Source organism: Cylas formicarius, unplaced genomic scaffold (assembly GCF_029955315.1).
Source record: "Cylas formicarius isolate icCylForm1 unplaced genomic scaffold, icCylForm1.1 PGA_scaffold_1__22_contigs__length_36826433, whole genome shotgun sequence".
NCBI lineage: Eukaryota > Metazoa > Arthropoda > Insecta > Coleoptera > Brentidae > Cylas > Cylas formicarius.
The window spans coordinates 23,190,676-23,205,594 of NW_026844264.1; the positions used below are offsets into that span (position 1 = coordinate 23,190,676).

At 32.3% G+C, this 14,919-nt stretch overlaps 1 protein-coding gene across 1 annotated transcript in view; it reads left to right on the plus strand.

The window, feature by feature from the left end:
• Positions 1–14,919, plus strand: part of LOC132697350 (neural-cadherin-like) — a 167,112-nt gene that overhangs the window by 73,097 nt on the left and 79,096 nt on the right. The window contains exons 3-4 of the mRNA XM_060662780.1: positions 11,865–11,980; positions 12,484–12,648. Of these exons, the coding sequence (XP_060518763.1) occupies positions 11,865–11,980; positions 12,484–12,648 (281 nt within the window). The remainder of the gene's footprint in view (positions 1–11,864; positions 11,981–12,483; positions 12,649–14,919) is intronic.

A 14,919-nucleotide genomic window follows, 5' to 3' on the forward strand; every position in this document is an offset into this window, starting at 1 on the left:
CGTATTTAAAACTAGGCACGTTATAACCGAATAAATGAGTCCGAATATGCAAAATATAAATGATGCATGTTCGTTAATTCGATCAAACCCGCGTAAAAATTTCAACTTTTACTAAATTATTCAACAGAAGTGCGTTGTTTATTTATCGCATTTAAAATGGAGTTGTTTGGTATTAGAGTAATGAAAAATCAACAAATCTCCGTTCAGCAATATTGTTACAAAATTATAATAATACTGACTACCTAATAAATTTCGAAATCTTTTTTTTTTCGTACACGTATTATTTATTTTATCTTTATTTACTTACAAAACAAGCCATTTATTTCTTAGTCCTGCTCTTCAAACGACAGTTTGATACCCAAGTATATTCCTAATTGTGTCCATCAAGTGATCAAGCTTTGTAGAGCCGCACAAATAAATATTAAAATATATTACTTTTTTGAACATTGTCTGCCAATTATCTAGGCGGATAAAATTTAACTGAAGGTCTTTATAATCAACAGTTTTCATTTCCGAATAACATTTTAAGGTGTCAGTTTAATCTTAAGTAGGTAGAGAAAACAGTATAGTTATGGCGATTTATTTGCAAAAATTTATATCTACTCTAAAATACCCAATTATCCATGATCAGGCGAGCACAAAGTGTAAGTTTAAGACATCAGCTTACTTTAGTCACGGGTTTGTAGGCGATCAGATGTTTTCGATATATTTCGGGCGTTTGTCTTTAGTCAGTTCTGACGATCTCATCACACGTCAATCAATGGCTATATTCAAGCAGTTTTTTTGAGTTACTAAAGTTTTCAAAAAAAAAAGATGAAAGAGCGAAACATACATCAAGTGCAATCGCTGTCACTATTTGAATTAAATATAAGTGATGTGCAGAGTAATGCATCTTCTATGCTTAAGGTAAGAAAATGACACTTTATATATCCTCCTCTTCAAAATTGACAAAAATAAAGAAACAAACAATGAATCAGTTGATATTTCCGAAGTGTACAATTTATTTCCAGAATAACTTACATTTTGTTAGGGCCGACGAAGTTGCCACGTCCAGACTCATACATCCTCTAATAACTCCCAAATCTATTAAGCGAAAATGAAATAAATGCTGCCAATCAGTTAATCCAAAACAGGGGACGATATTCCTTAATATTTTGTTTTATTGGAGAGATTGTGATTTAGTATTTTAGTGATAAATTTGTATAGTACGGAATATTCGACTTATTATTTTAGTAAAATGAAAGTTTGTATAATATCAATATTTAATTTATAAACTAGTCAAATAAAGAATGCATATACTGCAATACTTACTTATTTGCAAAATTGTAATATTGTAAAACAAGCCTTGAGAGATTTGTTGGCATAGCAGCAGTAGTCTGGGGGTGCGGCACTTTGTAATAATCGAATGACCTATCAAAATTTGTTCTATATTTCTCTTAATATTTATATTTCTATTTACATTTTCATTTAGCTCCGCTACCCTCAAACAATATATAAGCAGGTACAGAGTAAAATGCGAGACAGTTTCAGTCAAGCTCTGAAGAAGCCAACAGGATGATTGGCGAAACGTCAGCAAGGTTCACTCAGCAAAAACCGAAGCAGTAGGAATCCAGAAGTTTTGTAAAAAATAGCACTTTTTATTATTCATTCTTTCACGGACTGCAAGTCAACTGTTTCAGATCTCATGATCTTCAGATCACGTACTTCAGGGTCGAATAAATATCTGAATTCACCTGGCCCTTTCTCGAACAAACCTGTCTCTCTCTTTCATTTTCTTTTTCTGTGTTTCTCTCGCTTTCTGAGTCTTCATTTCTGCAAGCTATAATCAGTATATAATTTTTAAGTGTCGATCGGTATGCTTCTATAGCATTGTGGGCAGGAAGAAGATTTGCAGTGCAGAAAAGTTTGTTCCTAATTCGTAAACTGGACGTGCATGACGTCCCTCGAACTGACTATAATTATTTAAGTTCGAATACAGATCCCACGCCGAATAGAAAGTTGGTCGTGTGCTTCGAATGGCTTTTCCAGATTTGTGGGATTTGCGGGGAGCCCGCAAATGATCCCCCGGCTGTCTTTACGGTCGCATTTATGTGTTCGAAATTTCGCCCACCTAACCCCCTAACTGACACACTAGACGCTTATATTGGGAACAACCCCCGGTTTTGTATTTTTTCTTCCCCTCTTTTCTTGACATTCATTGACAATGAATGAATCTAACAAGTTTGTAGGATTTGAGGAAAATCTTTTTTTATAAAATTAGTTAATTGATTTAAGGTTATAAATGTAACTTCTACTTTAAAGTTCAACGTTATCATTAAATCATTTTGTTGTTGTTATTATTTCGAAATATTAATAATTGATAATAAGTGCTTTAACAAAGACAATTGTTTTGTATCATTTCCCAACAAAATATTATTACACTGCTTTTGTCGATTTCATTAAAACCAGATTTTGGCGAAATAAACCTAATTAATAATATGTTTAATAAACGTACCAACAAATTTTATAATAACGTAAACAAAAATCAACATCAAAATCCTCAAAGAAAATATATATCGCTATCGTATATAACTGGATTATCAGAAAAACTCCAAACCATTTGCAAAGAACATAAAATTCAAATAGGACACAAAAGTTATAATTTACAAAAACATACCTCTTCACTAAACTCACAACAAAAATTCTAGTTGTAAAAAGAAGCAATGTAGTATATGAAATTCCATGCTCTAATTGCGACAGTGTATATATAGGACAAACAAGCCAATATTTAAAAAATAGAATCAACGGACATAAGTATGACAAAAAAAACAAAACAGCTCTTCATACCCATTGCCAAAACACCAAACACACATTTAATTTTCAAAAAGTTAAAGTCCTACTAACAGAACCTAACACCAAAAAAAGAAAATGAAAGTATGAAAGTATGAAAGTATAGAAATCCAAAAAAACAAAAATTCAAGTAATTACAAAACCGATTCTAAAAACCTTAACAAAATATATCATTCAATTTTAAACTAACAAAATTAAATTATCCAATATAATAAAAAATAATAAAAAACATCCGTACCTGTTTTGCATGCCATTCCAATCCGTATTATTCGCTGATAAATTATTTTTATTTTTAATATATTAACACAATGTCAAATGTCATTAATTGTTATATATGTCACCTATACAAAATAAGAATATTTTGAAAAAGATGGAAATTACGATCGAAACGTTAATAAATATTTAGAAGAATCACATTAATTGTTTTCGAGAGACCGAATACTCAAGAGAAATTGAAGAGAAGATATATATATATATATATATATATATATATATATATATATATATATATATATATATATATATATATATATATATATATATATATATATATATATATATATATATATATATATATATATATATATATATATATATATATATATATATATATATAACCCGAAACCCAAGGTTTTGCGTAATCAGAAATGTTTTTGTCTTTCTGCTTTGTAGAAAAATTGAACTTCACAATTAGGTACCAAAAGCAAATGTTCCTCGCTCTACTATGGAATATGTTTGTGATTTCGTCAAAATTCAATATATCCTAAACACACACAAACACAAGTTCCGTAAAAAAATTAAACATAAAAATTTTGTCTTAAATCTGTTATCAAGCGTATAGCCGAGGGGTCATAAAAAACATATAAATATCAAGGATCCTGTGGTGCATACGACCAGAATTTACAAGATATTGAGACATATCTCAACCGCGTTAGTAAATCAAAAATTCCGAGCTTCGGCCCCGACCCTTGCTGAACGTGATCCATAATTCAGAAGTTCGCGGTCCAACAGGATTTTGTGTATTCGGATTATTTGTATCATAAGCGCGACATGATGGTGGGACAACGATTTGTGACGGATTTCTGGTTTATGGCATTATGGTCTAACTTTCCTGCAAAAACGTATGTTATTTATTTTGGAGTAAATTGTTGGTATATGAAACAGTGATAATTGCATTTTCTATTAGACGGTATTAATTATATTTGCGTCTATATCAGTTCATGGATAAAAATGTATTAATCCTCGAATTATTGAAAAGTGAAGTTACCTGAAAAAATGAAAACGACCTGGTGTAGACAGAGCCACTGAAAATTCAAGATGAAATTTATTTTTTGCACCTTGAATTCGATAAAATTTGTTATTATATTTTTGGTTAGCTTATTTTTTTTTAAATAAATTAGTTTGAAGTTTAATAATATTTAACCCAAAATAAGAGAAATGGGCCTGACAATATCATTCACGCGCAAAGGGTTTCAGCTGTTAATTTAAAAAAAACTATAGACGAATAAATAATCGTGGTCTGAAACAACTGAGTGAGCCAAATAAGATAAGTTTTTCTTGCCAGTATTTTCAAATAATTTTATTCTTTGGGTTTTGGTAGAATAATGTCTTAGAACCTTCAATTATAAAGTTGCGCTCAGAAATTATTTCCAGTTAGTTGTTTTTCATTCATTTGGACGTCACTGATTTATGCCCGTCGATCCAAATTTTCATCCGCCTAAGCGAGTTCGATCCTTCTAAGTAAGCCCCACATAAGCTCCTTATTGTCCTTCCAGGGAGTTATGAAGTAGGGATATCGTTTGCGTATGTCTGGTTAATGTAAAGGATACATGGCCATATATTCGATAACTTTTTTTATGTATGCTTAGTTCAGACTCTACATTGTTTTGTTGATTAAAATATCGTTTAATTAAAACCATTAAACAAACTCAATGACATGAAATATGCTTTTACTCTATAAACTCCCACAATAAATTCCAAAAAATTTTCACCGGAAATAAATTCTTTTTTTTGTACATTAGAACAACTCAAAAGATTTCTTGCGGAAAGACGATCTTTCTTGATAATTTTTTTTTAGTTTTAGGATTACTGAAGTCAACCGAAAGTAAATACAATAACGCGAAATAATTGTTGTACATAAATAATTTCAGTTAAAGAAACTTTAAGCCGCTTTGAGTTATTGTTGCAAAGAGTATATCCTCTCTCATCCCTTATTCCGCTGACAAAAGTAGATCACGGTGATAAACGATAAAGTTTTCACTGCTGAAATACTAGATTCGCAATTGACGCCGGCCAAAACTATCACTTACAAAAACTTGCTGAATGCCATTTGTTCGATGTGATATAAATGCTACCAGGTATCTACGTAGCGAAACTTTTTCCTTCTAAAAGATGCTACCTGAAAATCGCGACTCGCAAAAGTTCGAGCAAAAACGAAAGCCGTAGCTGGAAGTTTTATCTGAACTGATTTATAAGAAGCGGAGAATAAAATTACTGTCTTGGATTTATGCCAGGCGACGTGGCGGTAGATGGAGGCGGCGATTTTTAAAAACCGGTCGATTTTTAATACGGAGAAAAATTAATATGGGTAAATATGTTTCCGTGAATGGAGTTCTTTAATGTTGTTTACCTCCGGTGCGCATTGGGAATAGAAAATTTATTTTTGCATTGTAATTGGTTGTAGGTGACCAATTTATTGGAACTTGTAAGGAAAAGTGTTCTATTGTTACCGAACAATCTTTGGTTTAGGCGAACTTCTCATGGAAACTCACACCATAATATTGCACTTTAAATTCAGCTTTTGTAATTTTTGCCAATAACGAAATTTAACTCTTGAAGTCACGTTAAATGAAGGTTTCTGTCTTTAAAGAACCAGAGCAATTTTAGGTGTCTTGCATAATATAATAAGAGAGGAGCTTTGGTGGCAACATTTGATATTGGAAACTTTGATAGTAAAATCATGAGAGCTCAGTCGAGTGATTAAATCTCATGTCAGAATATTTGCAAAAAGGAACAAACTTGAATAAAACCAAGAGAAAATTTTGCTATTTCCGCGATAATCGTCGAGAATATGTCTCGAGAAAATCAAAACATAGACGCAAGAAATAATCAAAAAGTTAAATTGTTCATGGTTGTAGTGCAACTGTGGTATCTTTATTAGAAAATGTCTTGTTCTATTATAAGCATGTACTTATTCGAAAAGAAAAAAAAACATGATTAATAGAATCTGATGACAATTTTTAAATGTACATTAATTAATAATATTGCCGAAAAGTCAAAAATTCAAGAGATAATTTCTTGCTTTTCCATCTGAATTTAAGCGAAACTTCTGTAATCTGTACATCTATTTCTAGGAAGATCTTCTTTCTAAGAAGATAGGAAGTCATCTCTGTGTAGCAATTTGGCGCGCGCGTATCACAAACTCAGAATAACTAACTCACTAAAGTTTTAATGGGTTCGCTTTAAAAATCGACCGATACATTCAGCCCGAATTCTCTCATCATTTTTTATATGGCAATACGATATCTTTAATTCCACTTCCTGATGGGCAAATAAAAATTTTCCAATCGAAGTAATCCGGCCCGTTGTCCCTAAAAGTAGTCTGCATATTTGAAGAATTTCTCAGAGCTCTGAAGCGAACAGTCCCGACAGGACAAATAGCAAACCAAATATTTGCGTTCCACTAGAAAAATCGTTTTGTTTCCGAACACAAAAAGATCGCGCACACAGCAAGAAGTACCATTAGCAAATAAAAGAAACGGGCGGAAACAGTATTTGGAGAAATGATTTTTCCAATGTCTTTCCCGATACAATAATATGCGTCGTCGGATATTGACAAATCGCAAAACGAAATTGTAAATAATGTATGTGTGTGTGGACCGAACCGAAAAATTGGATATCTCGGAATGCACTTTGGCGTGCAGAAAATTTTATTTTGAAATTTATCTTGTGTATTAGCATTATTTCATCGGATCCTATTTATATTTTTCCACTTACTGTTAAAATACATTACTTACAAGCCCAACCTTCCTTTTTTTACTTAGAACACCTAATATTAAATCCAGCTATTTTTTCTCTTTTCGACTTTTCCTAGGTATAAAAGGTTATAAGGTCGCTACAGCGATTTATATTTAAATTGCCCTCTAACTTCCAATATTGTTTAAAGATCCAAATATGAATTATTGTTCCATTATATTTCTTACAAATAATTGATTCAAAACCCTTTAGGGGACAGCAAATTTGATAGATATCTTGAGTTAAGTTTTTCCCGTACCTTTATATTTTTTTGATAGAAAATGGGCATCTGAGGCATCTTAACTTTCTATCTGATCATACTCAGTTAGTATGTATATATAATTATATTTTTATATATATTATATTTTGCATTTTAAGGTTTCACAGTTCTAGTGTTCGTGTCAATGAATGTATTTGTGTTGTTTTGCAAAAATGTACTCAGAAACCAATTAACTGTTGTTCCGCTCTGCTAAAAGGAAACCTGATACTCAAATACGGTTTATCAAACCTATTGCATAATATACTATTCCAATGAAAAAAAATTTTTTCCTGATTATTCTATTGTAGACGTGTTTTGGAATCGACTTACCAATAATAACGCAGAAATTGACGCTGTCACAACTTTTAAAGGCTCAAATGTCTTCTTTGTTTGTAAACTAACATTTGTGTGTTTTTAATACGCAATAGTAGACAACTTACTACTCCACTTTGCGTTTGTTTAGTAGACTCTACGAAACACCGTTTAAAGAAACGGTAATAACTCAGATATTCCTTATTTCCTTCCATTGTACTAATTACTAACACTTAGTAAAAAAAACATCATCTTTTGTCAACAACTCTTTTAAATCTAATATATAATAAAAGCAGAAGTTTTTATATATTAAGATAGTTATTTACTCATGCAGCTATTTAGAGTGTGTAATCTAGGGCCTGTAAAATGCAAATTTTGGCTTGGCAAAGGATGAGGAAATACTGATACCAACAAAATATTCTTGTAATGTACACAAGTTCGATCACAAGAAAAAACTGATGGTTACTGGTACGGGTACTAAAATAATGCTTTAGCTTGCGCTAGTTTTTTATTATTTAATTAGTTCAGAATTTGTGAGTGGCATCTTTATTTTATAACAACTTCCCACTCGAAATGTAGTCAGAAAAATGTTGGCAGATACTCTCGCAAACATTAAGGTATTCAAAGAACTGCAATTGTGGCAAACTTTTAAAATTATAATAACCAAAAATTAAATTAATTTTTAATAAAACTCCTTAAATATTTTGTCATTTTCGATACGCATCCCATTCGTTTTTTGAATTATTTTACCTTACTGTCACATAATTGACAAATCAGTTATGAAAACTTAAATAGTTCTTAAATGAAACTCTTATTGAATCTAAAATTTTGTATTTAAGGCTAACCAACTTATAATTTATGATTTTCGTGAATCACACAGATAAATACAATTTTGTCCATTGATATTCATTTAAGTTTAGACCGGTAATTCAACGATGGGGTGCTTTTTTTATTAAGTACTCAGCTCGGGTGTTGAGTTTGATTAGTCCAAGGACTGCGTAGCCCTCGGCACACCAAATATCCCCAGTTAAACACCCTTCGAGGAACCCATACTTTATTATTCGTTTATCTCAATTTACCGAATATAAAATATCCCACCACCGCTAAAAATCCAATTATCCTCTGCCGTATTTATTTTAACGGTAGGAAAATTGCTCGTAGAGTAAACGGGCAAAGCTATACGGGCGATTCCCTGCTGATTACCGAAGTAAACGTGACTGTAATCCAAAAAGTTGGTTAATTAATCGGAAACTACACGGACAAAGGTCATTTTTAAATTGCCCCACTGGCTAACCAGTCAACCAGCTGACCACCGGGCGTAATGAAAATTTGAGGTCGCAACTAGACTCTGATTATATGTATCCGTAATGCAATTAGTCATAGTGGTTTGCTGGCGAATACGAATGTGCTACCGAAATGCACGTACATGTAATTAGAGGTTTTCTACACATACGGTCGCGAAACAACCGTGTGGTTTCTTGTTTGCTTCCTCGCCAAATGAGAAAAACGAATTTTAAGTAAAACGAATGAACACGTTACTCAAAATTAGCCTCCGGTTAATTTGCTATACGAGTAATTTGCATGCAACGGGATGTTAAAGTTTTAATAACAAAATTTCAAAGGTTAAATTGCGAACAAGCAGTATTTAACTTATTTTACTTTTGACTCAGATATCGGAGTCTCTGTTAAACTTAATTTTAAGTTGCACAACCTCTAGTTAAGCAAAAACTAACGGTCATGGAAAAAGTATAGTAGGCAACACATTTGTGGTAAACTTTTTAAGTCACTCGTTTTTGAAATTCTCGTTCCGGTGGTGCCAAATAGGCTCGTGACTCAAATGCCATTTACCCCACTTGTTGCATAAGATACTGTTATAACTGTGTTGGTGTTGTTTATTAGGGATTGAAAATAACTTTATGTAGACAAAACCGAACCTAACTTTTAAAACAGCAAATAATAAAATAATTGTTAATCTTAAGGGTTTCTTCATTCATACAAACGTCATACGGAATTACACTTCAGATTTTTTTTTCATCGAAAAAAGAAATTTACCTTGACAAATCGATTTCCTGACTTTTAGATAGTTGCCTTCAAAAATTCCTAGTCCGTACAATGAAGAGACGAAGAACTTTTCATTAAGTTATCCAGTTATCCGGTTCAGAACTCACAATTGCAAGTTACTTTATAATTTACAACAGTTTGATACTAGATTTTGCAAAGGTGCGGTGAAAGCTTAGCAAACGACATGTTGAATAACACACACTTACGCACATGTTCTCGGCAAACAAAAGGATAGTGATTAAAGTGCGGCTTATCTATTGGTACGTGGTACAAAATGTTCCTCTATCCAAATGGTCCAAATCCAAACCAAAAGTGGATTTTTCATTTTTGTTTAAATAGTGGAATAGGTCATTTCATTTTACTAACTCACTTACTTAAACCATGTTTTTCGTGGATGTTTTCGTATAAGATTCAGTAGAAGTTACGGTACCAAAAACGAAAACCTAATATACTAATCTAAGAGCTGCTTCGTTTTGTAAAATATGGAAAACACTGAATCTCTAGATTTAAATACTGGAGACTAAGGTGATTACAAATAAAAGAATTATTCTAAATTTGAAATAAATGTGCTGCGTTGGCCGCAAATGGGATTTATGCCACCACTATCTATCGAACATACCAATCGGTAATAGCTTCGGTCGTATATCATGGAAAATTTATCTGCCAGACACTAAAATTTTTCATCGCTGAATTCTTTGAAGTGCTTAAATGGTAAAAGACATTAATCTTAAGAGGAGGTTAAGTTTTAGCTGCTTCCGCATACCTCACTATCACCTTCGGAATTATTTAAGATAAATCTCATCGAATGCGAATTAAATGGGAATGCCACTCACAGGCAAGTTAGAATTTATACTATTGAGTATTTAACTTACTTTGTTCGAGAAAATTGCATCGCACCACCACGTGATTTTCACATTTTTAATTATATCTATAATAAAAGTTTCCATATTAATTTTTGAAACTTAGCGCTTATGCGTCTCAAGTTTGAAATTTCATAATGAAATATGTATACAGATAATGCAATGTAACTGTCTAAAAATTTTAATTTGCACTCATCTGATGTTCAGTGCGTCGATAATATTGTGGTCTAGTTGAGTGGGGTGGCATTTGGATAATAACTGTTTATATATCCATTAGATATACAGGGTGTCTGTTATTTTATAAGTGTTCAATATTTCACACACTGATTTATCAAATATTTTTAAGGTAAAAAGTTACATGTCTAAAATATTTATTTTTTGACATATAGAATGTCCTATTGTTTATTGTTATTTTTGTTTTGCTGCATAATTTTGTAAATATTTTTTTTATATGCGAAATTAAAATTTGTTCGTAATTTTAAGGTTAATAAGTTTTTGTACCACTTCGTGTTACACTTTTTGTAAAAAATAATGGACTTACCAATCATTTGTAAGGGAAAAACCTTTTAGCTCAAAAAATACTTAAGAAATCACACTGTGAATACCATCCTATATGGAGGCCTTTGCATATTCCAATAAGACTGCGGCTTTCAAAATTCTAGTCAGATCACATTAATTAAATTTTCAGGGAAAAAACGACTTACGTGTGTGGAGAATCGCGGTTTATAATAGTATATTATGCAACAAGTGTGGTAAACGGCACTTGAGTCACGAGTTTATTTAGGACGAGCCGAGCGCAGCGATGCTTAATAAACGAGTGACTTAAAAAGTTTAGCAATCGTGTTGCATACTATACTTTATCTACTACCGTTAGTTTCCGGGTACATTTTTGCAAAACAATACGATCCGATATATATATATATATATATATATATATATATATATATATATATATATATATATATATATATATATATATATATATATATGATGACACTATACTCCGGGATATCATCCGTTCGCTCGTTGAACTCCGACTGGAATCATGCATCCGACTGGAATCCTGCAAATCCTGCATCCGACTGGAATCCTGCAGACGTTTCGCCAAAATCTCACTTGGCATCTTCAATGCTCGCGCTCCGAAAACACTTCGAACAACGAGCGAACGGATGATATCCCGGAGTATAGTGTCATCACATTTTTCCATCCGTGAATCAATACGTGAGAATATATATATATATATATATATATATATATATATATATATATATATATATATATATATATATATATATATATATATATATATATATATGTATATATATATATATATATATATATATATATATATATATATATATATATATATATATATATATATATATATATATATATATATATATATATATATATATATATATATATATATATATATATATATATATATATATATATATATATAAATTATTGTAATTTATCAGTATAGATCATCCATGATCAGACTGAAAAATGTGTTATATTTGTTACAGCTTCGCGTATTCGATACGAGATCACAAGCGGTAACATAGGTGGCGCTTTTGCTGTAAAGAATATGACTGGGGCCATTTACGTTGCTGGAGCGTTAGACTATGAAACCAGGAAACGGGTAAGTATCTATACCGCACATTTATACTCATTTTGTTATACACATTACAGTGAATTATTGTTGTTAAATACCGTGCTATATTGAAATTTATGTCGGGACGTAGACGTCTTGTGACGGTTGTTTTCCTAGCGCTATCTACGTCTAAGTGTTTAACGATTCTACTCCGAACGATTTATGATGCTTTTGCTCAGTTACCGTAAACACGAGGGTTGTTTTATCCCTGGAAAGTTTTGTATATTTTTCGTATGCAAATGTAAAAGATTTATCACGTGTTGACTTTGGACCGTAAGCAGCAGCTCAATTTCAATGATGCAATTTTACAAAATTTTCTCATTTTCTAGATGCGTGTGTCTCCATCAAAAGTCTCATCTTTTACCAAGTTAGCAAGAGTGGACCCAATTCTTTATTTGTTTCAAAATAATTTTTCTTATATTGTAAGAAGTTTAACAAGACTTTCCAGTAGCTTTCAAAAAGTGCCTACTTATTTAAAATCGTACCCACAGTACGAGTTGAGACTGGCAGCATCAGATAATCTAAAGGAAAACTACACGACGGTCGTGATCCACGTGAAAGACGTCAATGATAATCCTCCAGTGTTCGAGAGACCCACATATCGGACTCAGATAACAGAAGAAGATGATCGTAATCTTCCGAAATCGGTTTTGAGGGCGAGTGTCGTTCGAAAATTTATTAAAATGATACTCGGAGGGATTGCTTCCTATAAAACTTCTAACCTGAGATAAGTTTATTCGACTATGCGGCAGAAACTCGGGCAGAAACTTTCTTCAGTTTCATTCTACAATCACTAGTTTTAATCTAAATATTCCTCGTCAGACCCAGTTGCTGAGCATCATTTTTAATCAGTTTCCAAAGAATGCATATACGACAGGTAATGTTGACTAAGTTTTTTGGATATCTTCTCCGTTTATGCTCAGTCCTTTTGGTACACCACTGTAAACCTCAGCATGTATTGTTGCCCATCATGCCCTCCATATCTTCCGGCTTTGGTTAGTTTAATTCACTTTAATTTTGTTTCCACTATTACGCTTATTTTCTGAAATACGAAAAACCAGCGTTTTTAACAACTTCCCTCCGAAACGCACTTTTATTTACTAGGTAGAAATCATCTTTCACTAGTTTTGGGGTCTGATATGATTCCAAAACGGAAAGCTTTATATATTTTTAACTACGTACTGTTTAAATTTCTGTTGATTAAAATTTTACTACCGGTCATGTGGATCCGACCGACTAGCTCGATAAATATAAAATTGCAAGTTTACGGAGCCTAATTATAAATCCTCTTGGAAAGCCTTTGGGTAATTTATGCCACTGATAACTTTAATAAATAAATTGCAAATCTGCCGGTAGGCATGACAGCTTGATTATTAAGTTTTACCAGTTCAATTAAGAGAAGAGAATATCGAGCACTTGGTAAAAATTGGTTACGAAGTTTTTAAGCCCACTTTCACTTGCATTCCTTCAAAATCAATAATTACTTAATTTGAGATTACTGGTATAATACTAAAATCAAGAAAATATAATAAGCTTCATAGAATAGCGCTCTGTTTTAGCCATATTGTTTTTTGATAGTGTTTATAGGTTACAAAGGCTTTCCGCCCGCTCTTGTTTTTAAAATGAAAATAAAAAGATAAATAGAACACAATTTTATGTTCAGAACGTTCTTCATAAAGTAACTCTTATCACGTCGAGTATTTATAGTGAAGTGATAGAGAAATCCTTCCCATAGTTTCTTCGTTACCTTCGTTAAAACTTCCAAATTAGTAAATTAATTTTGTAAATTAATGAGTGCATTGCGCAATGTGTCATATGTTTTCATTAAGAAAAACTATACTAAATAACGCCCTGCTTATCGGTAGAATTGTTTTAAAAATAAGCAGTCAAATCTTAACTGGCTATTCCGAAAATTTAAATAAAAAATGTGTTCTTTTTACATTATTCCTTAATTTAGGGGGTAGTGTATATTCCACGTATACACAGAAGATAATAATCTGCTTGGTAACAATCAATAATTTGACCCTTTGAAGTAAATTTACCCATTCCGTTCAGAACTTTACATTCAGCTGTATCAGTGTTATTCGATCGGACATTCGCAAGCGCACAGTCCCGTAGCGCTTCACTATTCGTACCATTTTAAGCGCGTATAACGAAATTCGCCCGCATTCAAATCGTTCCCGAACCATTTATCTTTCATAAACACCGTTGACATCCGTGCAGGAAATGGAAGTCATGCGATACACGAGGAGGTGACCGGAGGCAATCTCGACCGTTTGTTATTTGCTGCTCGAAAACTTGGCATGTGTTGTTTTTGGATGACGCGTTTGCCGCTAGTCGTTGTTACCACCACCAATGATTTTACGGCACCACATTTTATCATTTAGCATGGTTAGCTTGGATGAAGTTTGTTAAAGTGCTATCGCGCTCATTTACGGCTACTGCCGCTGAAATGGGACTAAAATAGGTGCATTAATGAACCAAACTCAGTTGTTTTGCAATTCTAACGCATCGAAAATAATAATTCTTAATAAACGCAAAGAAAAGAGTTATTAATAAGTAATAATCAAGAACTAATATTTTAACTATAGTTAATGTGACATCTGCAAAAATTTGACTAATTTGTGTGATGGGACCAGACTGTTGCTGATTCTCTGAGAAAATACCATGGCACTACCATAGATACCATAAAACCCCGAACTGAAACTGAACAAATATATTTATGAACCATAAAACAAAACCAAAAATACATTAGTTCTTGTTTTTGAATATCATTTCAGTATGTATGTACAGAGAGGTTTCAAAGTGATAACCAAAACGTAGATCATTCAGTCGTTTCTTTTGTGGCCGATATTTGTAACGATGATATTTTAATTTCGCCTGTAGTCCCTCTAGACATTAGTTTTAGTTTAGATTACTAATTAATT